Source organism: Panonychus citri, unplaced genomic scaffold (genome assembly GCF_014898815.1).
Source record: "Panonychus citri isolate SS breed McGregor unplaced genomic scaffold, ASM1489881v1 Contig00140, whole genome shotgun sequence".
Taxonomy (NCBI): Eukaryota; Metazoa; Arthropoda; class Arachnida; order Trombidiformes; family Tetranychidae; genus Panonychus; species Panonychus citri.
The window spans coordinates 204,184-227,432 of NW_026515545.1; the positions used below are offsets into that span (position 1 = coordinate 204,184).

General features: G+C 32.5%; 6 protein-coding genes and 2 pseudogenes across 6 annotated transcripts; 4 read left to right on the forward strand and 4 right to left on the reverse strand.

Moving 5' to 3' along the window:
* Positions 1 to 3: 3 nt before the first annotated feature.
* LOC128394828 (cuticle protein 14-like) lies at positions 4 to 833 on the reverse strand. The gene has a single exon (XM_053355198.1). It carries the CDS (start codon positions 816 to 818, stop codon positions 210 to 212), a length of 609 nt encoding a protein of 202 aa, XP_053211173.1. The 5' UTR covers positions 819 to 833; the 3' UTR covers positions 4 to 209.
* A 1,011-nt stretch (positions 834 to 1,844) lies between these two features.
* LOC128394859 (uncharacterized) lies at positions 1,845 to 2,668 on the forward strand (annotated as a pseudogene).
* Positions 2,669 to 4,252: 1,584 nt separating this feature from the next.
* On the forward strand, positions 4,253 to 8,159 carry LOC128394799 (SR-related and CTD-associated factor 4-like). Its single transcript, XM_053355169.1, is given in 9 exon segments — positions 4,253 to 4,476; positions 4,952 to 5,080; positions 5,255 to 5,419; positions 5,649 to 6,018; positions 6,021 to 6,922; positions 7,006 to 7,113; positions 7,178 to 7,349; positions 7,433 to 7,813; positions 7,886 to 8,159. Coding segments are annotated over 9 exon segments (2,448 nt in total). The 5' UTR covers positions 4,253 to 4,446; the 3' UTR covers positions 8,077 to 8,159.
* A 603-nt stretch (positions 8,160 to 8,762) lies between these two features.
* Positions 8,763 to 11,821, forward strand: LOC128394823 (ras-related protein Rab-27A-like). Its single transcript, XM_053355192.1, has 6 exons — positions 8,763 to 8,941; positions 9,041 to 9,204; positions 9,589 to 10,072; positions 10,164 to 10,249; positions 10,326 to 10,553; positions 10,964 to 11,821. Exons 3-6 carry the CDS (start codon positions 9,884 to 9,886, stop codon positions 11,172 to 11,174), a joined length of 714 nt encoding a protein of 237 aa, XP_053211167.1. The 5' UTR covers positions 8,763 to 8,941; positions 9,041 to 9,204; positions 9,589 to 9,883; the 3' UTR covers positions 11,175 to 11,821.
* A 1,201-nt stretch (positions 11,822 to 13,022) lies between these two features.
* On the reverse strand, positions 13,023 to 15,272 carry LOC128394757 (protein RFT1 homolog). Its single transcript, XM_053355117.1, has 6 exons — positions 15,086 to 15,272; positions 14,795 to 14,997; positions 14,239 to 14,635; positions 13,539 to 14,173; positions 13,319 to 13,442; positions 13,023 to 13,240 (listed from the first exon to the last, which is right to left on the reverse strand). The coding sequence occupies exons 1-6, from the start codon at positions 15,143 to 15,145 to the stop codon at positions 13,055 to 13,057; spliced, it is 1,605 nt and encodes a 534-aa protein (XP_053211092.1). The 5' UTR covers positions 15,146 to 15,272; the 3' UTR covers positions 13,023 to 13,054.
* A 215-nt stretch (positions 15,273 to 15,487) lies between these two features.
* On the forward strand, positions 15,488 to 17,942 carry LOC128394551 (calbindin-32-like; annotated as a pseudogene).
* LOC128394552 (NKAP family protein CG6066-like) lies at positions 17,649 to 18,883 on the reverse strand. Its single transcript, XM_053354878.1, has 2 exons — positions 18,544 to 18,883; positions 17,649 to 18,455 (listed from the first exon to the last, which is right to left on the reverse strand). The coding sequence occupies exons 1-2, from the start codon at positions 18,782 to 18,784 to the stop codon at positions 17,836 to 17,838; spliced, it is 861 nt and encodes a 286-aa protein (XP_053210853.1). The 5' UTR covers positions 18,785 to 18,883; the 3' UTR covers positions 17,649 to 17,835.
* Positions 18,884 to 19,476: 593 nt separating this feature from the next.
* On the reverse strand, positions 19,477 to 22,486 carry LOC128394550 (pleckstrin homology domain-containing family M member 1-like). The gene is made up of 3 exons (XM_053354877.1): positions 21,169 to 22,486; positions 19,952 to 21,091; positions 19,477 to 19,788 (listed from the first exon to the last, which is right to left on the reverse strand). The coding sequence occupies exons 1-3, from the start codon at positions 22,219 to 22,221 to the stop codon at positions 19,510 to 19,512; spliced, it is 2,472 nt and encodes an 823-aa protein (XP_053210852.1). The 5' UTR covers positions 22,222 to 22,486; the 3' UTR covers positions 19,477 to 19,509.
* Positions 22,487 to 23,249: the final 763 nt, after the last annotated feature.

A 23,249-nucleotide genomic window follows, 5' to 3' on the forward strand; every position in this document is an offset into this window, starting at 1 on the left:
AGGTCAATGAAGCTCGTGCTTGGGATGTGTTTTTATTGGAATTGTTGGACAATTGAGTTACAGAGATCATGTTAATGATGCTTTTGTGTAAGACACTGAAGAGGTTTAGAAATCGGAATAAATAAAATGTACATTAAGCTCCTGATAGAAGAAGGAGATTGACAATAATTAGAGTTTCGAAGGGGAAGACAGATTATTACGAAAGGAACTTAATTTTTGGCCCAATTGTCGTGTTTGTTTTGTTGTTTCCATGAATCGTGATTCTGTCCGTGGTATGGACCATGTTGGTATTGGTTTTGATATTGGTTTCGGTGTTGGTTGTAATTGTTGTATTGGTTTGGGTATTGGTTTCCATTGTTCCATGAGCCAACATGATGACGACCATCATGATTGTAACCATCATGGTGATTGTAATGGTTTCCCTTGTTTCCTGAGATAATATTAGTGTAACTGTGACCAGAAGGATCAGCACCATTGTAAATGGCATCAGCAGAGTCGATTGAGTCAACAGATGGTTCGTTTGAGTCCAATTTAACTCGGAATCCACTTTTATCGGCAATATAGTTAACAGTTCGGTGACGACCATCGGCAAGTTTAAGTCCATATGAACCGTGGACATTACCCCAACCATCACCAGATTCTTGTCGGTAGTTGGATGATCCCCAAGGATCATTGATATCATAACCAAAATTGTATTTTCCACTCACATCTTGGTTTCGATAAATTTTACTTTGACCTCCGTCACCGTGATTTGTAGCACTAATTGTTGTAGAAAGAGCAACAAGAGCAAAGAAAATAATAGCAACCAATTGATTCATTGTTGAAATAGAAAAGTTTTAAATGTTTTCGTTTAGTTGATGTTGTTTTCGTTGTTGGTTTGGACAGTTGAATGATAATTTCTCGAAAATCCTTTCGTTTTATATAGTAGACGAAAAGTGAAAATATCAATTTGAGAATATCTAAAATACTAATCGAGTGAGAATAAGGAACGAGTAGGACACAAAATAAACGGTAGTTAAGATAAAATCGAGTAGAAAAATCGGAAAAAGTTCATCTTGATAATTTTCAATGTAAGAGTGAGTTGATTTGGTAGCAAATTCTTTTCCCTTATGGCCAAAAATCAACATCAAAATTTATCGTTTCCGTGAAAGTTCAATTTATGCTGAGGAATCACAATTATTAATTTTTGATATTTATACTTATCCCGCTAGTGCGATTATCTTGTTGGTAAAGGCTCTAAACATCTATTAATATTAATTTAAGCCAGAAATAAGAATTTTTTTTTATTTGGTCAAGTGAATAAAAGTTAAGGGCTAAATAAGGGTCAAAGGACCAGAATTCATCTGAATTAACTCTGTCAACTATACTCTGATAAATTTAGCTGGAGTGGATCCACAAGAGTGGAGATGAACATTTGAGCCAAATTGAAATTAGAATTGTAACAAAACTAATTGATTAAGAAATTTTATTTTATTCAAATTGTTAATATCAACAAATTAACTAGAAAAAAGTTATTTTTATTTGGCGCAAATGTTTATGCACAAATTCAGTAGAATTGAACCTTGGTTGCTTGGTACAAGTTTTCGAATCATTAGAAAATTATCAAGATGAACTTTTTCCGATTTTTCTACTCGATCTTATCTTAACTACCGTTTATTTTATGTCCTACTCATTCCTTATTCTCACTCGATTAGTATTTTAGATATTCTAAAATTAATATTTTCACTTTTCGTCTACTATATAAAACGAAAGATTTCGAGAAATTATCATTCAACTGTCCAAACCAACAACGAAACAACAACAACAACAACTAAACGAAAACATTTAAAACTTTTCTATTAAAAATGAATCAATTGGTTGTATTCTTTTCTTTGCTCTTGTTGCTTTCTACAACAATTAGTGCTACAAATCACGGTGACGGAGGTCAGAGTAAAATTTATCGAAACCAAGATGTGAGTGGAAAATACAATTTTGTTATGATATCAATGATCCTTGGGGATCATCCAACTACCGACAAGAATCTGGTGATGGTTGGGGTAATGTCCACGGTTCATATGGACTTAAACTTGCCGATGGTCGTCACCGAACTGTTAACTATATTGCCGATAAAAGTGGATTCCGAGTTAAATTGACTCAAACGAACCATCTGTTGACTCAATCGACTCTGCTGATGCCATTTACAATGGTGCTGATCCTTCTGGTCACAGTTACACTAATATTATCTCAGGAAACAAGGAAACCATTACAATCACCATGATGGTTACAATCATGATGGTCGTCATCATGTTGGCTCATGGAACAATGGAAACCAATACCCAAACCAATACAACAATTACAACCAACACCGAAACCAATATCAAAACCAATACCAACATGGTCCATACCACGGACAGAATCACGATTCATGGAATAACAAAGATTCATGGAAACAACAAAACAAACACGACAATTGGGCCAAAAATTAAGTTCCTTTCGTAATAATCTGTCTTCCCCTTCGAAACTCTAATCATTGTCAATCTCCTTCTTCTATTAGTTGCTTAATGTACATTTTATTTATTCCGATTTCTAAGCCTCTTCATTGTCTTTTACAAAAGTATCATTAACATGATCTCTGTAATCTAAATGTTCCCAGGATTAACATTTTTAATTAAATAGCAACATATCTTTATTCAATAACTAGTCTCACATATCTTTTATCCAATTAACGTTGATCGACGAATTAGTCCAAGGAACCAAAGTTTCTCCGATCGATGTCCGGTCGAATGGCTATTGGATAGAAGGCATCATAGCTATTATCTAAAGAGATATATATTACTTTCTTGTGCCTTTATTGATTGGAGACTCCGTTCATTCAACTGCTCGTTATATTGATAGACTATCTGTACAATCACTATCGATGAAAAATTAGCAATAATTTCTATGCTCTTCGTTGTCTCATAACCATCAAAAAGCTTCAATCCATTAAGTGAATCATTAAGATCGGTTAAAGATTGTTGGGATGATCGAATCGATGACTTAACGGTTCCTACATCGACTGGTGATACGATTTCGGCTTCGTACATTCCCTTGGCTGGATTCCAGGTTGTGAAACGAGCTGAAGCTCCCCAGACATCAGGTGATGCCAGGTAACGATATTGTGATGCGGAAGATTTAAGAGCTGAGGTATAGTCGCCTTTTCCAAAGACAATTAATTCACCAACAATTGCTATACGAATGATGTATTTGTCCTTACTGAGTCCCGAAAATTTATTTATTCACCATTAATGTAGATGGTATTCCTTTCCATTGATATTTCCTAAACTTGATTTAAGGCCAATTCATTGATTTTTTGACGAACTGTTGATAAAAAAAACAATAAATAGTAAAACAGAAATTTGTCGCTAAAAAAGCAAGAACATTAAAATTTGCTAAATTAAACTAACCAATTGTTTTGAATAATATTAATAGTACATTTAAATTGTAGCATTAACTTGGCAAACTATTAAAATTAGTTCAATTTGGAAACGAGTTGAAGTTTGAAGTAAATTGCGAATCTCAATTTGAGATTAATCTTCAAAAATCATTTAGGTCCATTGTAATGAGCAGTTTATTTGATTCCTTCAGGTAAAAAAATCGGAACAATTGAGCCCAAAACGAAGGACATCTGAACCTTTAGAAGTACCATAACAATTAAACCAAGATAATGGTTCACCATAATCAAGAGTTGGATTTGGATGCACATAATTCAAGAGCATCTTGAATTGGTTAAAGATGAGAAACCATTCAACAAACAACTAATTCCAATGGAAAAACTCAAAAAAGCCTCATAGAAAAGAGGATAAGATGAATTTAAATAATCAACCAAAGACCAAAATAATTAACCGGTTGAAGAAAACAAAAACTAAGAAAATAGTAAATAAAGAGACCACAAGGAATAAACCGGCTTAGTGTTTCTCTATGGCGTTGGCTGGAAACACTTTAGAAACACATTGAAATGAAAGAGAAATGTTTCACTAACAAATTCGATTAATTGTACTAAAAAACTCTTCTAAATTGTTGAGAAAATTAAATTATTGTTAATTAATCGAAAAAGAAAAGCAATTAAATCAAATTGTTTCTCCATGGTAATGGATTAATAGTCCCCATTCAATTCCGCCATTTTGCTGCTCCCGATCCATCGATTTTCTTATTCTACGCTCCCTCTTCCAGTTTCTTCTATTCTCCCTTAGTCTCCATCCCTTTTCTCTCTCTCTCTTTCCATTACTCATTTTCTCTCTCTTTCTCCTTCTGTCTTGTGTGTTTTTTTCCATGTACAAATTTTTGAATTGATTTTGTTGACAAAAATGTTCTTATTAATTAAATAATCATCTTTTTTTTTCTTCTTATTTAATTGTCAGTCAACTGTAATTATAATCATTCTCTGATCATTTCAATTAATTTAACCTGACCATTGATTTTTATGTTAACATGGAATTGGTTCAAGCTTTTAATGCAGAGGTAAACATAATGTGTAGTCTTATTTTTGGCTGGTGTGTTTTCTTGCCTTTTACTTGGGTGACTTTGTTTCATTTTCATCTTTATTACTCACTGGTGGATTTCCAGCATTCATTTGCTTTATTTTATTCAGATTATTTGTTCTTCTTTGGAACATTTTTTCTACCTTGTTCTTGGGAATGTTGATCTTTCAACTGTCACAAGAAAGTTAGCTGCGTGATACTCTGTTCTTTTCCTACATACTTCTCTCTCTCTCGCTCTTTCTCTGTTTCTCTTTCACTCTCATCTATCCATCTATTTATCTCTTTATCATGATTGTCATCTGGTTAAAAGATTATTCTTTGCTTGTCAAGCCTCGATTCGACTAATTTTTTGTGTTTATTGTTCAATCACAATCAATTCTATGTTACTCATGTTTATTGTTTTTCTTTTTTCTTCTTCTTATTTTCATTTACCTTTTTCCTCTCTACCATTCTAGCTCTCATCGCTCTATGAGGTTAAACCTCCCATCTCTAAGGCAAAGATGAGCCAAATTACAAAAGTTGCCATTAAAGGGATTAAAATGTATAAACACATTGTTCAAAGCGTCGAAAGATTCATAGCAAAGGTATGAAGAATTTAATTCATGGTCATTCGTTTGTATTATTTATCAACTAACTGAAATTTTCTCTTTTTCATGTCTTCGTGTGGAAATTTTTTCTACTTTTATCACTTGTTATCTTTCGATTTTGCGAAAAAAAAATTGTTTCATCCTGTTGGAAATTGGAATATCTCAATCCAGTGTCGACCGGAATACAAAATACCCGGTTTATATGTGATCGACTCAATTGTCCGCCAATCAAGGCACCAATTTGGAGCTGAGAAAGATGTTTTCGGCCCAAGATTTACTAGAAATTTTAACCAAACATTTCAAAACCTTTTTTTAACTTGTCCACAAGAAGACAAGGTATTACACATATACATTACCTTTAATCTTAATTTTCAAGATTCATCTTCGATTCTGTTAAATTGGTCAAATTTATGCAGATCGAGATTCGATATCATTGAAATTTCTGTGAGAAATATCTTTATCTCTCATCAATACCCATCGATTTCAGTTATTTGTATAATTTACCAAATTAGGCAAAGTGCTTATTAGGTTTTAATGATTATTCTTTCTATTCTCTCTACAATAGCCAAAGATTGTGCGGGTATTGAACCTTTGGCAACGGAATAATGTATTTTCTAGTGAGATTATCCAACCTCTACTAGATATGGCTAATCCAAACGCAAATTTAGGACAAATTAAGTATGAAGGTTCGCCTTCAGAAAGTGTTAACAACGATCTACCAAGTGGTAGTAATAAAGCTGACTCTGATACAAATTTGGTGTTGAGTTTACACAAATTGGCAACTACATTAGGACTTGTCAACAATTCCAATAATGGTTCCAGTATCGGCGGGTCATCTGCTGGTGTTGTTGATTCTGGAGGTTCACAACAAAACGCCGTACGATTTGATAAGAAACTGTTAGATTTTGATTATAGTGAAGATGAAGATGACGATAAAGTGAAACTCCAACTGAAGCTGAGCCACCAACAAGTGTTGCCTTAAACAATGAAGATGCCAATGCTAATCCCCTTGCCCTGAGTATGGCTCAAAACTTATTATCCAATCCAGAGCTTCTTAAGCGTTTACAACAAATGCAACAAAACATTCAACAACACCAGGATAATAATTCTCAGATAAATAGTGGAAACGATCGAGATATATCGGACTCTTCCTTCATTTCATCAATCATCGATTCTAAACCAGCTTTTAGTTCACATCATGAGATCGATTCAAGTCATACCGATAACAATGCACCTAATAGAGATACTATGCAATCGGAGAAAGTTCCAACTGATACCTTCACTTACCCTCAAAATGTTATAAATCGTTTAAATACCCGGTTAGATCCTGTCATTTCTAGTGGACCTTTAGTTTATAATGAAGAGCCCGCTCCCTATCAATCCCGAATGGATCGAAACTATTCAAATGATAACAAACGTCATTACGATTATAATGGTCCAGAAAGAGATAATGATATGAATGCAAGATCTCGTTCACGGTCACCTCGTCGAAATTCAAGATTTCAAAGGTCTAGTTACCGGGACAAAGATGAAAGAGTTAAACGAAGCCGGTCTCGTTCTCCTTGGAGATCATCTAATGATAGTAGGAGAAACTATGAATCTCGTTCACCACGAGGTGGCCGAAGAGGCGATCGAATTAGTTTGTCACCTGATAGTAAAGAAAGAGAAAAAGAACGAGAAAAGGAAAGGGAAAGACGGCGACGAGGGTTACCACAAATTAGAAAAGGTTTTCTTACAATTTGTAGCACAACTTTATGGTTAGGTCATGTTCCAAAGTTAGTATCAGAAGCCGATATTTCCAATACTTTTGGAGAGTTCGGAACTATCAACAGTATCGATGTAAGTAATTCTTATCTCATTTGAAATACTTTTTTTTTCGAGAAAATTATGAAAATTAATGTCAATTCTTTTTTTCCCTTCAGCTCATCCCTCCCAGAGGTTGTGGATATGTTTGTATGAATCGTAGACAAGATGCTTACAGAGCATTGAATCAATTAAAAAATTTTAAACTTCATGGTAGCACTATCAAGGTTAGTGTGTATTTGTTTATTGATTTTCCGATGACCGAATTTCATCAACTTTTCTTTTAATTAGATGGCTTGGGCTCCCGGCAAAGGCATGAAAGGCAAAGAGTATAAAGATTGTTGGGATGTTGAGCTTGGCGCAAGTTACATTCCCTATGACAAACTTGATGATAATGTCGATATTGACTTGCTCGAAGATGGTGGTATGATCGATGAAGATACTGTACCAGAAAAATTGAAAGGTAAGTGTCAGAATTTGATGTTAAATTTTGATTAACTTTTGAAAAATTGAAACATAAATTATTTTTATTTAAAAATTTCACAGAAATTAGAAATCGAAAAGCCAAAGAAAACGAGGAACGAATGATCCAAGTAGCAATGCTCACTCAACCATCGTTAATACCTGTGCCTTCAATGGTATCAGTTTCAACGCCGGTCCCAGCAGTTCCACCTACAGCCCCTCCATTTAGCATACCACCTCCTTCAGGTATACCGCCTCCTTCCAGTATGCCACCCCCGGGTTTGCCACCTCCATCGGGTATTCCTCCACCCGGTATACCTCCTCCATCAGGTTTACCACCTCCATCAGGCATGCCACCACCAGGCATGCCTCCTCCAGGTATGCCTCCTCCATCAGGTATGCCGGCTCCATTTGGAATGCCTCCTCCAGGTATACCACCGCCGTCGGGTATACCGCCTCCTTCTGGTAAGCTTTAGTCTATTTACTCTACTTTTCACCTTTGTCTCTGATTTTAATGTCCAAATTTATCTCTCAAAGGTCTCGTTCCACCAGCTATGACACAACAACCTGTACCGACTTCGATGGCGCAGTCAGTTCTACCTGTTGGAATTCCACCACCACCACCACCACCTCAACCATTCGTTATTCCAGGTTCAACTAGTGTTCCTTTACGACCAATAATTTCCAATAATTATCGTCATAATTACTATAATATTCATATCAAATAACAATAACAATCATAATTAAATCTTTTATTACTTTTGAAACAATTTCAAAAATTGTAGCAATTAAAAGCAACTTAATTAACATACCATGAATCTAATTAAATTAAGCTCCGATAGATTAATTTAATGTCTCATAGATTCAAATCAAACTTTAATCCAATGATAATTTCAATCAATTAAGTTTTCTTTTTCTTCTAAAAACAAAACTCAATTGCGAAATCATTTAACTCCAAATTGATTTCACCTTTATAACGTGTTGTTGATTAATAATAATTATTAATTTAGAAATTATTTATTAAATCAACTGATAATTAGAAACCAATCAAATATTTCAAATATACTACTTTAAAGTGTATCTGAAAAAGTTGAAAACAAAATGATGGAAATTAAATTTCAATCAAAATAAAAGCATTTTGATTCTTGATAATATCGATCATTAATCAGCTTAATTGTTACCACAATTTCATCCATCCAATCAGTTAATTAGACAGAGACAAGAAAAAGAGACGAAATTAATCAATAAAATGAAGTTTCTCCCATTCTGTAGATGGCCTTACCTAGAATATCAAATTATCATCTCGACATTAGTTTCTCTCTCTCTCTCTCTTTCTTTCTCTCTTTCTCTTTGTCTCTCTAATTTTCATCCCTTTCTCTCTCTCTCTCTCACCATGATGATGATCATCTCTCTTCCTCCTTCCATAAAGTTGTTGTCACCAATTCCGAGGAAACATATGTTTTAATTATTATCAGAGTTTCTCATCCAAAATAAATTCTTTTTTTCTTATTCTTTCAATTGAGTTTCTCTTTCAGTGTGAACCTTTTCTTCCTGTTCTTGATTCCATAGACTCTCTTAGTAATATTTTCCTATGTTAGTCTTTGGTTCTTTGACTGTGTCCACCTCGATTCTCAATTAGATGAACCGTTATAATTTATAAATCGTTTTCTCTTTTTCTTTTTCATCAAATAGTGAAAATTAAGGATTAACCATGATTTTGTTCTGGTGACAATTAACAACCTAAATTACCATTGGAATAATTAAAGATCAATTAATTGCTGCTTCTTTTCACCATAGACAATGATTGCTTTTCATCTGCTGGTCAATTTTGTACTTCCCAATGTAAAATAATTCAGGTATGTTATTGTTACCTTGATATTAACTGAAAACCACTGGTCATTATTGTATTGCTTTTTTTTATAATACTTAATCTTAATTGAAATACTCAATTAGTTTGATTCAAACCCCTTGCTGATTGATTGGAAATGACAATCAACAATTGGGTTACAATTCCCTATGTTGAAGTAAAACGATTTCTCTTGTTAAATAGTAATCAAAAATTTCTTTCATCTCCTTAATCATTTATTCTTGATTGAGAATTAAATGTTTACCTGTTTCATTGTTTTCTCAATGATTAACTTTAATTACTATTAACTTCATCTCCTGTTTCTCTCATTAATTTCATCTTCCTTTTAACTTGTTTATCTTCTTGTCTATCTTTTTATCTTCCCCTGCAACAGGTATCTACTATTGACAAGGTTAATTTTGACATTGTATCAACCTAATTGGAGTATAAAGGGACCAATAAACAGTGACAATCAATAAAATACAAAACAATCAACTAATAAACGAAGAGATAAAAAGAGAATAGTGAAAACGAATCAAAAAATTGCCAAAAAAATCACTTCAACTGCCAACACTTGACAATACTTACTCGATTGATTGTTGTTACTTTTTTTACTCCATCTTATTTGTCAATATTATCAATTTGAGTGATCAAAATCAAGGCCTGATATTAAAAGAATCGATTGGTTAATGATGACCGGAAAAAATCAACTTCCCAATCATAGCCCTTCGGCTCCTGATTATGATTATTTGATTAAATTTTTGTCTCTTGGTGATTCGGGAGTGGGTAAGACAAGTTTCCTTTACCAATATACTGATGGTTCATTTGATGGTAAATTTATATCAACCGTTGGAATTGATTTCAGGGAGAAAAGAGTTGTAAGTTAATTGCTTGTTTTAATCATAGTTACGATTGTTTTCTTAACCAATGTAACATTAGTTAATCAATTGTTTCAATTTTCTTAATCAGGTTTATAAGCCACAAAATTTAGACGGAGTTTCAAGGAGAAGTCAACGGATTCACCTTCAACTATGGGACACTGCAGGTCAAGAAAGGTTTGTAATGAAAGGAAAACAATTAACTTGATAAAATTTTGATTCTAATTGTGAAAAATTTACTATCAATCAACAGATTTCGTAGTTTAACAACGGCTTTTTTTCGTGATGCAATGGGCTTCATTTTGATCTTCGATATAACAAGTGAACAATCATTTATCAATATTCGTGGTTGGTTAGATCAATTAAAGACTCATGCTTATTGTAACGATCCCGATGTAATACTTTGTGGTAATAAGGTTGATCTATTTGAGAAACGAGTTGTTTCCGAGGAACGAGCTAAACAAGAGGCACAAAAATATGGGTGAGCAATTAAGTCTCAACAATTAAAACTAATCACTTTCAATAGAAACTTTTTCATTGAATAAATAGTGATCATTTGTATTCACATTAACTGTTATTATTTTATGACAGATGGAAAACATTATAAGGATAAGTTAGTTCAGTGAGACTCAAATCAAACAATAGCTCATCAAAGTTAATTAATTACAGTGTTAACCCATTTGATTAATACACTTGATCATCATCAAAACAATATTTCAATTGGAGTAGCAATTTAAACACTTTCATGGTGAAAGCTACTATGTTAATCAACAATTTGACTGATTGTCCATTATTTTCAAACAAAAAATTAACTCAGCAATTGTTGCCTTAAGCTTCGAGTGTTAATTTAGTCTTAATTGTTTAATTGTTGGCTGTTATTTGTATCAATAGGCTTCCTTATTTCGAAACCAGTGCCGCGACTGGTTTGAATGTGGCCAAAGCGATCGACACCTTATTAGATCTTGTTATGGTTCGGATGCAACGAGTGGTCGAAAGTAGTTTATTCCTGTCAACACGGGCGCTGACGGGAAATTGCGGGTCGACCTTAAAATTGGAAGAGGACGACGAATCCAAATCTAAATCATCTTGTTCTTCGTGTTGATTAACCTGGTTCTTGGTGCCTTGAACAATTTAATTTGATCACTTTTATCATCATCATACATCTTAAGTGGTCAATTTAAAACTCCGACAATAATATAAACAGAAAAAGTTAAACCATAAACACAAATCGTATTTAATTATTGGATTAATTTTCTCTATCGACAAAAATAAATGGAAATCAAACAAATCAACATGGACCAAATGATCGTGATTTTTAATTACAAAAATCAAAACACAATTAACATTCTTCATCAACTATATTGATTGTAATCATTTCTAATATTTAAAATGATCAGTTGATTGATATGATTATAATCATTGACTTTTGAACAAATCTGTTAATCAAATAATGGCCTCAAATTTTAAGACATTTCATTCAAATCAAATCAAATCAAATCAAATTAAATCAGTTTAATTACCTATCAAGAGTTATCAAGTCAATCAAATTTAATCAACTGGTCTAAATGGTGAACTTGATTTGATTAAATTAATTGTTTCTCCATCTCGTTGACAGTTAAATTTTTTCCCCTTTCAAATTTATTTCTAGTCCAAAATGTGAATCAATTAATTAATCACAGAGAAATTTACTAATGACTAAATGAATTATTATTCTGTATATAAATAAAGTCAATTAATTGAACAAATTGATTTAATTGTTTTCAGTTTTCTGTTGTGATTGTTAAGTTAAATTGATAACAATCAGCTAACAATTAGTTGTAATTAACAAACTTCCGTTAGTTTGCCTTCAAATAGGTAATTCAGTTACTTAATCAATTAACTTTCACCTTTACCGTTTTCACTTGTGATTAACGACAATTACGTGCACCAATTATCAATAGAATCTTAATTAGTTGATTAGTTAATTAAAACAAGTTATGGTTCAATTGAATGAATTGAGTTGATTTGTAACTGACAAGTTTGATTGTTTCGATTATTCTGGAAGTTAAGCACTTATTACAATCTAAAATTTTTATTGTATTATTTTGTATATTTTTAACTACTGAAAGTGATTAAGAAGATTGAGACAATTTAAATTATAGCTTTAAAAGGAAATTTGAGTGAAAAATAAATGTTCTAGGCTCTTTCGAATTCGTGAAAAGTGCTTTTTGTCGAATTTTGAGTTTAAGTTCGAATTTTCGAAAACTCAGAGAATTTTTCGAAAAAACTTAGGCTCACATATAAAATTAGAACCCTTTTAAATTTGAATACTGAAAAAAAATTGAAATCAGATCAGTTTTCTGGCAATTATTTAATTATAAATTCACCTAACTCTGCGTGGTCCAACCTATTATGTAAATTGATTGATTAAAGACTCAACAGTGAAATTGAATCAGAATTAGATTCAAATGTAATTAGATTGAGTCATGCTAGGGAATAGAAAGAAGGTGTGATGTAGAGAGAAAATCGAAAAGGCGATTGTTACGGTTGCATCGGCAGAGAAAAAAGTTACCTGAGTTCCGAATGGAGACCAGTTGATGATCTTCCATCCTCTTCTCTTTCTCTGTTTCGTATTCTTTCTCAATTTTGTATTAATTTCCAATAGATTATTGACAATTTAACTTTTCTTCGACTAATCATCAACCAAATCATCAAATTTCTTCGTTGTTTTTTTTACTCGATTCTCATTTTATCTGATTATAAATTGTTGGCTTTAATTTGGAAGCCATGTTAAGACGACAATTAATCCTCTATTAATTTGAATAGATTATTTTGATAACCAATAGTTTCAAAGTAATTTAATCACATCCAATCAATGGACTGATCTCAGGTTTAGTCTCAAATTGCTCAAGCATAATAATCAAATATGATCAAGGGATTTCTGAGCAATTGTTAAGTTGATGGATTGATAACTTTTTTTTTGAAAAATACTTAATTAGTGATTTATTGTTTTTTGAGTTTTTTGGGCTTGATGAATTTAAAAAGTATCTTAAATAAAGGGATTTGATCCATCATTGCAATGGCATTCGGTTCATTACAATAGATTATGATTGAGATTAAAAAGAAAAGTAATCCACCAAAGATTACATGGATTATCGAGTCAGTCCAATTGGAACAGCATAAAGTTGTCTAGAATAGCGGAAATTAAGAATAGAAATTAATTTGATTGATTGATTTTTTCTAAAAGAATAATTTGAGCTAAATTACCTCTGATAATCGAGTTAATCCAAAAATAATACCGCTTGCGGCAAGAACTTTGCGGTGTGGAAAAATTCCCACCAGCGGGTTCTCTTGTTTTTGACTTAGTACGCATTCGATGATGAATTTGAAGCTGAAATGATTTAGAGAGAGAGAGAGAGAGAGAGAGAGAATTAGATTTAGAAATTATGAGGATCGTAATTAGAAAATATTTTTTCTTTCAATTCACCTGAAAATTATACGACAAATCATATTGATACAATTTGCAAGGATTAAACCAGTTGCACCGATAATTGATGTAGTAGATGCAATGATTAAATAAACGACTGAAAATCCAATTAGCCAAACATTAAATCTATCAATTTGATCCTTAGACATCACAGCGAAGGTAAAAGTTTCACTAACACCGTTGATTGCTATTAAATAAATGTAGAAACAGTGACAACGCATCAATGTTATGGCCAAACCTCGACCAAGGTGTTTGTCATTGTAAATTTTCAACGCCAATTGTGAGTAGTTGAATCCAAAAACAAAGATAATTAAGCCACAAAGGGACATCAATTTAAACAAATCTCTCAGTGTGTCCATAGCAATTTTGTACTTTTTACGATCTTGTTTTGCGTGTTTTCCTCGTACAATCAGTTTACCGAAAAGTATATAAGCACTTTCCTCGATTGGCTGGAAAATGAAACGGGCAGCAAGAGATCCTAAATTGTTGACAATATCGAAAATTCCTTGTTCTTCAAAGGTCATTGGATTAAGAAACGTCATGATGAACTTTTCTCCTTCAGTGAGAAATTGTTTGATGATTGTTTGTGAAAAGAAGCTAAAATTTAGTTTAAGAAGATTTGAATCAATGAGAGGCTGTAAAAGGAGAAAATAGAAAATTAAAAATAACTCAGAATATTAAATTAATAGAAATCAATTACCTGAGCATTTCGATCGGGAAAGTAATGACTATAAGGCAGATCAAGATTGAGCTTGAAGGCAAAGTAAGTGTGATACATGAATGTCAACGCAATAGACGAAATTAAAAGGGAAAATAGAAAAATTATCACAGCACTAGAGGGATAACTTTGGACGAAAAGAGCCATAACAAAGCATCTTATGATCAGCGAAATGGCTTCGATGTTGATCCTAATCTTGACGTGATTCTGAAGTTGACAATAAATAAACATTGGCTCTGAGATCATTTCGATGGCAACAATGATGGGCATGAAAAGAACAGCAAAACGGTATCCAAAAGCTTGATCATCATCTGGTTGCTCAACCCAATTTAACCAAATATAAGAAAGACCATAGCCAAAAATAAACGTTGTGATGATACTAAAAATAGAAGAGGAAAAAAGACAATAAGAACGAGAGCAAAAGATGATGAGTTGTAATTAGAGATAATAATGGAAAAAAAGGGTTCATCATGGAAGAGTAAAAAATCTTGAGAAGATTTTAGAAAAATTTAGCAAATTAAGTGAATAACAGACTAACTTTAACCAAATTAAATTAACTAGAGCGGGCCAACGATGTGATTTAGCTTCACTTATGCAAACCCTTCTCATCGGTTCCCGGCTGATAAATTGTGTTGTTGTGTAAAGTAAAAGTAGCCTAACATTGATTACACCCAAAGTGTAAGCCGAAATATATCGGAGAATATAAATATTCAAAATGAACGTTAAAATACGTGTAGAAATCTGTAAATAGATAAAAAAAATTAGAGCACAAGAGACAATTAATATGAAATGTTTATGTTAGCAAAGAAAAGTGAATAAAATAAATCACCTGAAAGACGATGTTAAAAGATGCATGTCTCATAGCATCCGAGACCAGAGTAGAACTCATTTCCAAGTCACACTAATAACAAAAGTTATTACTAAAAAAAGAATAACAATCACATGAATATAATTAATTTAATTAACTAAAACAAAGAGTAACAAAAAATTTAATCACAATCACAACAAAAATAAAAAAAGAATCTGAGTTTCAGTGAATATAAAAAAGGCCACCAGATGGAGCCACCACCAAGAAGAAAAGTAAACAAATAAAAATTGGTAACTAAGGTTTTCATTTATTTGTTACAATTGAACGAGTGGAAATCTATTTAATTTATTGATTACTGATTAGCGTAATTGCTTTACGTTTCAATTGTTTTAGTGTTTTAAAGTATTTTCTTTTCTCTTTTGATGATGTCAACTTGTTTTGAGAGAAAATGTCCATTGACTTAGGTTCGGCCGAGAAATTCATTCACATTAAGCCTCGAGAAAATATATTTCGTGAGTATCGAGACCCAACGACAAACAAATTTGTTACTCTTTCAGCAAATGATTTCATCAAAATTTGGAAACATTATGACAATGATGGTAAGTAGATTTTACTTTAATTACCCTTGATAACAACTAATTCCCTTGTAAATTGTTGATAAAATTCAATTAGCTATTCTATTCTATTCATCTCAATCATCATCAATGGTGAATAATATTATTATTGTGATGATTCAATGATTTTGTTTTGTTTCTATTTTGTTTTTCTCATGACGATATTATTTTACTATTTACTTACAAATAGATTTCAAGTGTTACTTTCGATCTTATCGAGAATTAATTTTTCAATAACACTCATTGATTGATATAAATCTTGTTATTCTATTGTTATCACTTTTCTTTTCTATTGTGTTTTCCTTTAGGAAATGGTCACATTGAAGGACAAGAATTGGATGATTTTATAATCGACCTTCTTGCCAGTATCATTCCATCAAAATCCATACAAAATATATCGAAATTGTTTTTCGAAAACTTCAAGGCTTCTTTCATGAGAGCTTATGATGATAATGGAAATGGCCGTTTAGAAGTTAAAGAATTAGCTCAATTGGTTCCATTGGAAAATTTTCCATCATATTTGATGGCAGCAATCACCTAAAGTCGAGCGTCTATTTCATGAAAGTAAATTACTAAATTAACTTTTAAGATACATGATAATCTCATAATCTTAATTGTTTCTATTTTCTTTTCTATCCCTTGTCCATTATCGTAGCTCTGGAAAAAGTATGATGTAGATAAAAGTGGCTCGATTGACGCTTCAGAGTTCAGTGTGAGTATCAATGGCTAATTAGTGTGTTAATTATGTTCTAATTGTTATGATATCGAATCTCTTTAACTACTATTCACTTTTCGTAGAGTTTATTGCGAGACTTTTATGCTAAAGTGCGAAAGAAGAACATCAAACCGGAAGAACTACAAGAAATCGCTGATATTGTTTTGGAAATTTTCGATTCCAATAAAGACGGTAAATTGCAGATCGGTGAATTAGCCAAGTGAGTTTTCGAATTAACAATTAACTACCAAACTGTTTCTTTTTTCTCTTCTACATGAATTTCAATTTGTTCAATTTCTATCTTAACTTTCAATCAAATTTCTTTTATTCTGTTTGTTAATCATTTTCTCTTCTTCTTTGTTTACCTTATAGATTATTTCCAGTTGAATCAAATTATCTGAAAAGGATAAAATTAATGAAGAGTAAAAAGATTAAATCAAGTGTAATTAATCGTATCTTCAAAAAATATGATATTGTAAGTAATATAATGTTTTTCGTGAGGAAAAGTTATAACAATAATCAATGTTAATTACCCTTATTATTTACCCGATCAGTATATAAGTTGTTTGACAAGTTCTACTATTAGTTTATCACTGGTCAGAACTGACGTACAATCCAAGGTCAGTTAAACCTTGTGGTTACTAAATAGCATGAAAATGAGAAGAGGAAAAAATCCTCATCAGATATAATTGAATAATCTTATTAGTTTTTTTTTCTATTAATATCTTCATCTTTTTGAGTCTGTCAACTTTTCTGTTGTCTAATTTTATTTATCTCTCTCTCTCTCTCTCTCTCTCTCTCTCTCTCTCTCTCTCTCTAGGATGGAAATGGTCAAATCGAGAATGAAGAACTCGAAGGTTTCTTGAAAGATCTGGTGGAATTACAAACTGACGTGAGTCTTTTCAATCGAGGGAAATGACAAGAACTTTTGATCATTTTGAAAATTCGATTTTAATCCTTCAATTTATGTTCTCTGATTGTTGGAATTGTTTTTTCTTCTCTCTTTCTTTCTCTCACTATTTCCTAGGAATATGAGTTGGGTCAAATTGAAGTTGTTAAGAAACTGGTTTTAAGAAGCTGTGATATGGACAGAGATGGAAGAATATCAAAAAAAGAGTTGATTGTTATCCTTAATTCACTTGTTGCAGATAAAAAAGATCCCAAAAGACGACGGAATATATTACTTTGTTCCTGAGATCGGCCAATATGACAGAGAAACACGATTAATGTTATATTAACATTGTACAGACACAAATTGATTTGCAATATTTTTAATCTTAAAATTGACATCCTTTATGGTCAGTTGGTGAGAATCAATTATTATACAGGTAATAAACATGTTGACTGGTCCATGAAGGCGGATTGTTCAGGTATCATGATGGAATCTATTTATAAATATTTACAAGGAGAAAGTCAAATTTTGTGAAAGAGCAAAACTTGAATCATTTATCCTGCTTGGCTTTGATCATTTCTTTAAATTGTGATAAAATCTTATTTTCACGTTTCGCACGCTCATCACGATTAAACATGGCCAAGGCTCGTTTCTCGTCGGCGCTGTAGATTTGGTTTTCTTTTCTCAACCGAACGGCTTCCATTCTACGATGACGAGAACCACTCATCACATAACCAACATCTTCATACGCTTCGATTTGATCACTGGTTAAACCGATTTCTCCTCTTCTGGGAATCCTTTTACCTTCGGCCACAAAAGCAGCCATAGCCGCTCCTTCACCGGGTAAAAGAGCCCGACCCAATTCGCGTACATTAAGTGCAACCGATCCTTTGGGTGATGGACCAATTTGTGAATCATCTGAATCCTGTGAACCATCACCTTCTTTCAGCTTCTGTTTTTCCATCATTTCTTCAAGAAATTCTCGTTCTTCATCATACTGACCAACTGGTTTCAATTCTTTCTCTCTATCAACATCACTATCTTCCGATCTGCTGCTAACCTCACTATCACTGCTACTACTGGTCCGTTTTCGTTTCTTTGATCGATGTTTATGTTTATGGCTTTTCTTTGACTTCTTTGACTTCTTTGATTTATGTTTGTGTTTTTTTTCTGTATAAAAACAAAAGAAGACAAATGAATAAATAATACGAAACAAAATCAAATTGTTAGACATAGAATTTAACTTGAGTACACTTACCTTTCTTCCGACTTTTTTTACTCTTTTTAGCCTTTAAATCAATCTCACTCTCACTTGATTGTGAATTGTCAACTTTACGTTTAGATCCAGTTGGTTGATCAATTTTTCTTTCTTCTTCATCATCATCACTATCATCGATCGGCTTTTTCGGTGATGAATCCCAAACATCTAAAACTCCACGAATTGCCAATTCCTCCCTTTGACGACGTCTTGAAGCAAAATAATCATCTCTCTGATCCATAATTCCAACACAATTTAATTCAAAATAATTTGATTAACCAGTGAGAAACAAATAAACAAACAATCATTTCACCCAAAAAATGAAAACACTTCGGATCCGAAGGACTCAAAACAAGAGATCCGATATTCCGGTCGAGGGGGAAAATATTTTACTCTCCCCCTTTCTTTTCGTCATCTTGATTAATCAAAAAGTGAAACAATTAAAAAACAATCAACTGTATGATTGAGATTGAAGATCAAAGTGAAGATGATGATCATCATAAATCAATCGATTATTTATTTAGAAATTGAATCAATAAAAGCGAAAATAATTCTCGAGAGTTAATTGTAATTATTTTCGACTTTTTTTTTATAACAATTATGATTAAGTACAAAAAGATTGATGCAAAAAATATACAAGATTCATAACAATTGATTAAAATAGATATTTTTTTTTGGAAAATTGATAATCTCGAGGAAGAACATATTTTTACGTTAACTTGTTGATTAGATGGCAACTCTTATTTCTAATTAATTAGAGAGAGAAGTCTAATTAAAAAGTAGAATCTGAATAAAAGAGATGCTTAATGTTTATCATCATAACTGTTATTGCTTCTGCTGGAATTGTCCAAAGATTATATCATTAATAAAATTATCGACTTTGTGCTCGAATAATTATGATCATGAGATTTTTGTCTTCTCAATTGTTTCCAATAATTTGTAATAATTTAAGAGATTTATAGAGATTTAAACAGTTACAGCAGCTCGTTCACGACGTCGTATCCGTAAGCACCGAGGACAAGGTCTTTTTCCCGATTCGGTGATGAAACATGAGATATGGAAAACGGCCTTACAATTATCACATCGATAAGTTACACTGGTATCAAAGGGATAAATAATTTGCGGTGATTTACAAATTTCACAAATGAAACCTTTCTGACTACACAGGACACAAGAGAGAACGTGTTTCCGAGCAAATTGAATGGTTTTTCGTAATAAATTATTGAGAGATGTTCCCGATTGAATCTGATGATGAGAATAGAGAAGAAACAATTTCAATTAGATTATCATAAACATTGTGATCAACATGAAGGAGAAAATAATTATTCATGCATATCTTGTGTTGTCATTAGATTGATAGTCAATAAACTTTGATTGTTTTTCGTTGTTCGATTGTTCAATTGATTACCTGGAGTAAATCAGCCATCGAGTAAAGGTGAATATGTTCATAAAGATGATCTCTAGGCCATAGAATCCTCCTCAATCCGGTGGCAACTTGCTCTTTACAGGTAAATAGATAAGCATGAAGATAGAATAGTTGAGTTCTTAAATCAAGAATTTCTTGTAATTCTTTGATCATTTTATAAAGAATCGAAGCGGAAACTTTAATATCGATTAAAGGTTCACTTTCAATGAGTTGTAAACGTTTTTTGTTTCGATTGGCAACCGGATATTTCTTAAAATCCCAATTGTTTACAATTCGCGCTGGAATAGTCCATTTTTCATCGGCATGACATTCGGTACAATAATTGAAACCATCAAATTCACAGACACGAAATTTACCATAAATCATTCCAATAGGTCTACCACATGAGTAACATTTATAATCTTGTTCATCAAGACCAACATGATTAGCAATTCTGGTTAAATGTAATAGGAATTCTTGAGTCTCAGGTTCCTGACTATTTAAAACCATAGTTTTCGGGATTATCTCAAAATCATTTCCGCCCAATGAGGTTATGGGTGAAGCTAATGTACCATGAGTTCCACTCCCACCAATCGGATTACTCGCTCTTCCAGACTCAGATTTTGAGGATACACTTTTCTTCCTCCTGAATAAACTTAATCCCCTTGAACCACCGCTACTACGCCTACCACTTATGGATGGAGTGGGAGATCTTTCTGATTCATTGCTCATAACACTGCGATTATCAGCATCTGATGGAGGAGCAAAGATAAACTCTTTGATATCGGGAGTAGACGAGAGCATAGCATTTGTTGATATGCTGTATAAAAGACTCTCATATGGCTCTTCTTCATGATCACCCGGTGGGGATGTAGACCAACCACCCTTGTTGGTTATACTATTACCACCGAGAGACGTTGAATCAGAATTTGTTGATAAACGTGATGAACTTGCTTCTCCAGCATTAGATGAGTTGGATAAATTACTTTTCTTGATTTTTACACTTTTACTTGCTTCAGGAGGCATTGATTTAACATTGGAACCTTCATTTGTATTGTCTTTGTGTTTCTCTTTCAAGGTTAATCCTTCAAGTTTAGAGGTAGATTCAATTAAACTAGAATGTGATCCAGGAGAGTTAGAAATCTAAAGGATAGGGGAAAAAAAGACAATTTAAGTGAAAGTAATTGAATAGAATGGATCAATTATGGTTAATCGCTCACCTTTTTAGTAGTTGATTGAGTAATATCGTCTTCTTTAACATTGGACTGATTAACTTTGACTTGAGTTGTTTGACTTGATGATCCATCTTCATCTGTTTGAGTAATTAGGACTGAGATATTAGTTGAAGGTTCTGTTGAGTTTGGTCTAGAATTAGATTCAGATTTTGTATCATCATTTTGAGTTGATTCTTTTGACCTTTCAGATGATTTACCAGCTACTTCGGACAATCCATTGTCCCAACGATTTAAAACCCTTTTTCGTATCAATTCTTTACGTTTCACAATCGTAGGTCCAACTTTCTTATCTCCTATTGTCGCTAGTGCATCGACAGCGGCAACAACGGGCTCAGTATCTTGTACAGTTATACCAATTAACTTGAGTGTATCACAGGTCCAATTGTTTAACAGTGAATGATCATAATTAAGTTGAAAGGTCGCTAATTTAAGAGGTCCCATAAGGTCACGAAGACAATCCATATGTTCCTTGTCTCTTAAATAAGCTGATGGACGATAAAAACCATGTAACAAGGAAGTGTCATTAATTAAGGCTTCAAGGTAACTCTGAAGAAGACCATCATTAAGAGTTAATCTTAACCATGCTCGACATCGGCCAATATCTGTACGAATGTTGTTCAATTGTCCCAAACTCTCTGAGACTTGATTATGACTTAGAATTAAAATAACTGACCAGAAATCTAATTTATATTCTGTTTGATTATTGGTATCTTTGGATAAAGATTTACCCATCATACGGTTTAGCAAAGGTTTTCCTTTAAGACCATGAAGAAATGTTGCTTCGAGACAATTAACAAGTGAATTAACCGCTGGACTACTAACTTCGGTGATTATCTTACTATCAGAGATTCCGGTGGTTGTTGATATACCAGAATCACCACCAGCACCACCAGAGAGATCATCTTGTCCATAAACATCCTGAAGTAATTGTCTGATATAAAAACCAATTCTATTCTTAAGATTACTTTTCAGGTAAACATCTTTGGCAAATTCTTCCACAGTTGATCCACCGGAAGCAAGTAACCAAAATGTATCCATTTTATCAATTATCCTTTTCCTTTAATTGTTTCCCAAACAATTGGAATCAAACATCCGGTTGGACGAGAAAAAACAAAACAAATGAGATCGATGAGAGAGAAAAAAAATGATTAAACAACTGAATTAGAAGTGAAATAAAATAAACAAGAGTAAAGAATTAACCAAATACACTAATGGAAAAAAAAGAAATGGAATTTGTAGATTTAATTAGCAAAAATTAGAAGAAAAAATCTCTTCGCAATTGAAATAAAGGTAAACATGATTGAGAGAGAAAACATATGACAGAATATGAAGAGAAAACAGTTGAGAGAGAAGAGAGAGAGAAACAAAACAAACTGTTGATCGAATGGCGGTTCAGTTGAAGTATTAGAATAGAATTTTAATTTTCTGTTTTCATTGTTTATTCTAACAATTAATTGGAACAATTAGAACAGAAATTAATTGGATTCGTTTTTTTCTCACAAAGTGTCCAACTTGATACTCTTCGAGTGATTCAGAGTTTTCCTTGCGAATTCAATTGTTCATATCGATCTAATTTTCCATCTTTTTCTTTGATTAGTTAATTGAGATGAAAAGAAGATCAAATTAATTTGTTTCTATTTTCAATTAAATTGTTGGAACTATTATCATGTGGTTACGATGGTTTTCATGGAAATGAGAGAGATGGAGAAATGAAAAAAGGATTAATTTATAATCCAAGGAGCTTTTGTCTTAATTGGATTAATTAAACACTTTAATTGAGATTTTAGGAATTGAAGATTTATAATTTTCTTTAATCTAATTGTTTTGTAGAGATTGAAAAGAGAAACAGAATCTTGATTAAAACTCTTATAGTGATTAACTTTCATATGGAATAGTTTTTATCTCTAATTATATTCTAATCAAAAGTCATCATCTGCAATTTTTGAACAATTTAACAAAATAATCTTTAATTTATTAATTTAGTTTAATCAAACTGGATTTCGAATTGAAAATCTCAAATTGTCTTAAACTTCACTCAAAAACCAATCAACTCAAATGTCAATGAA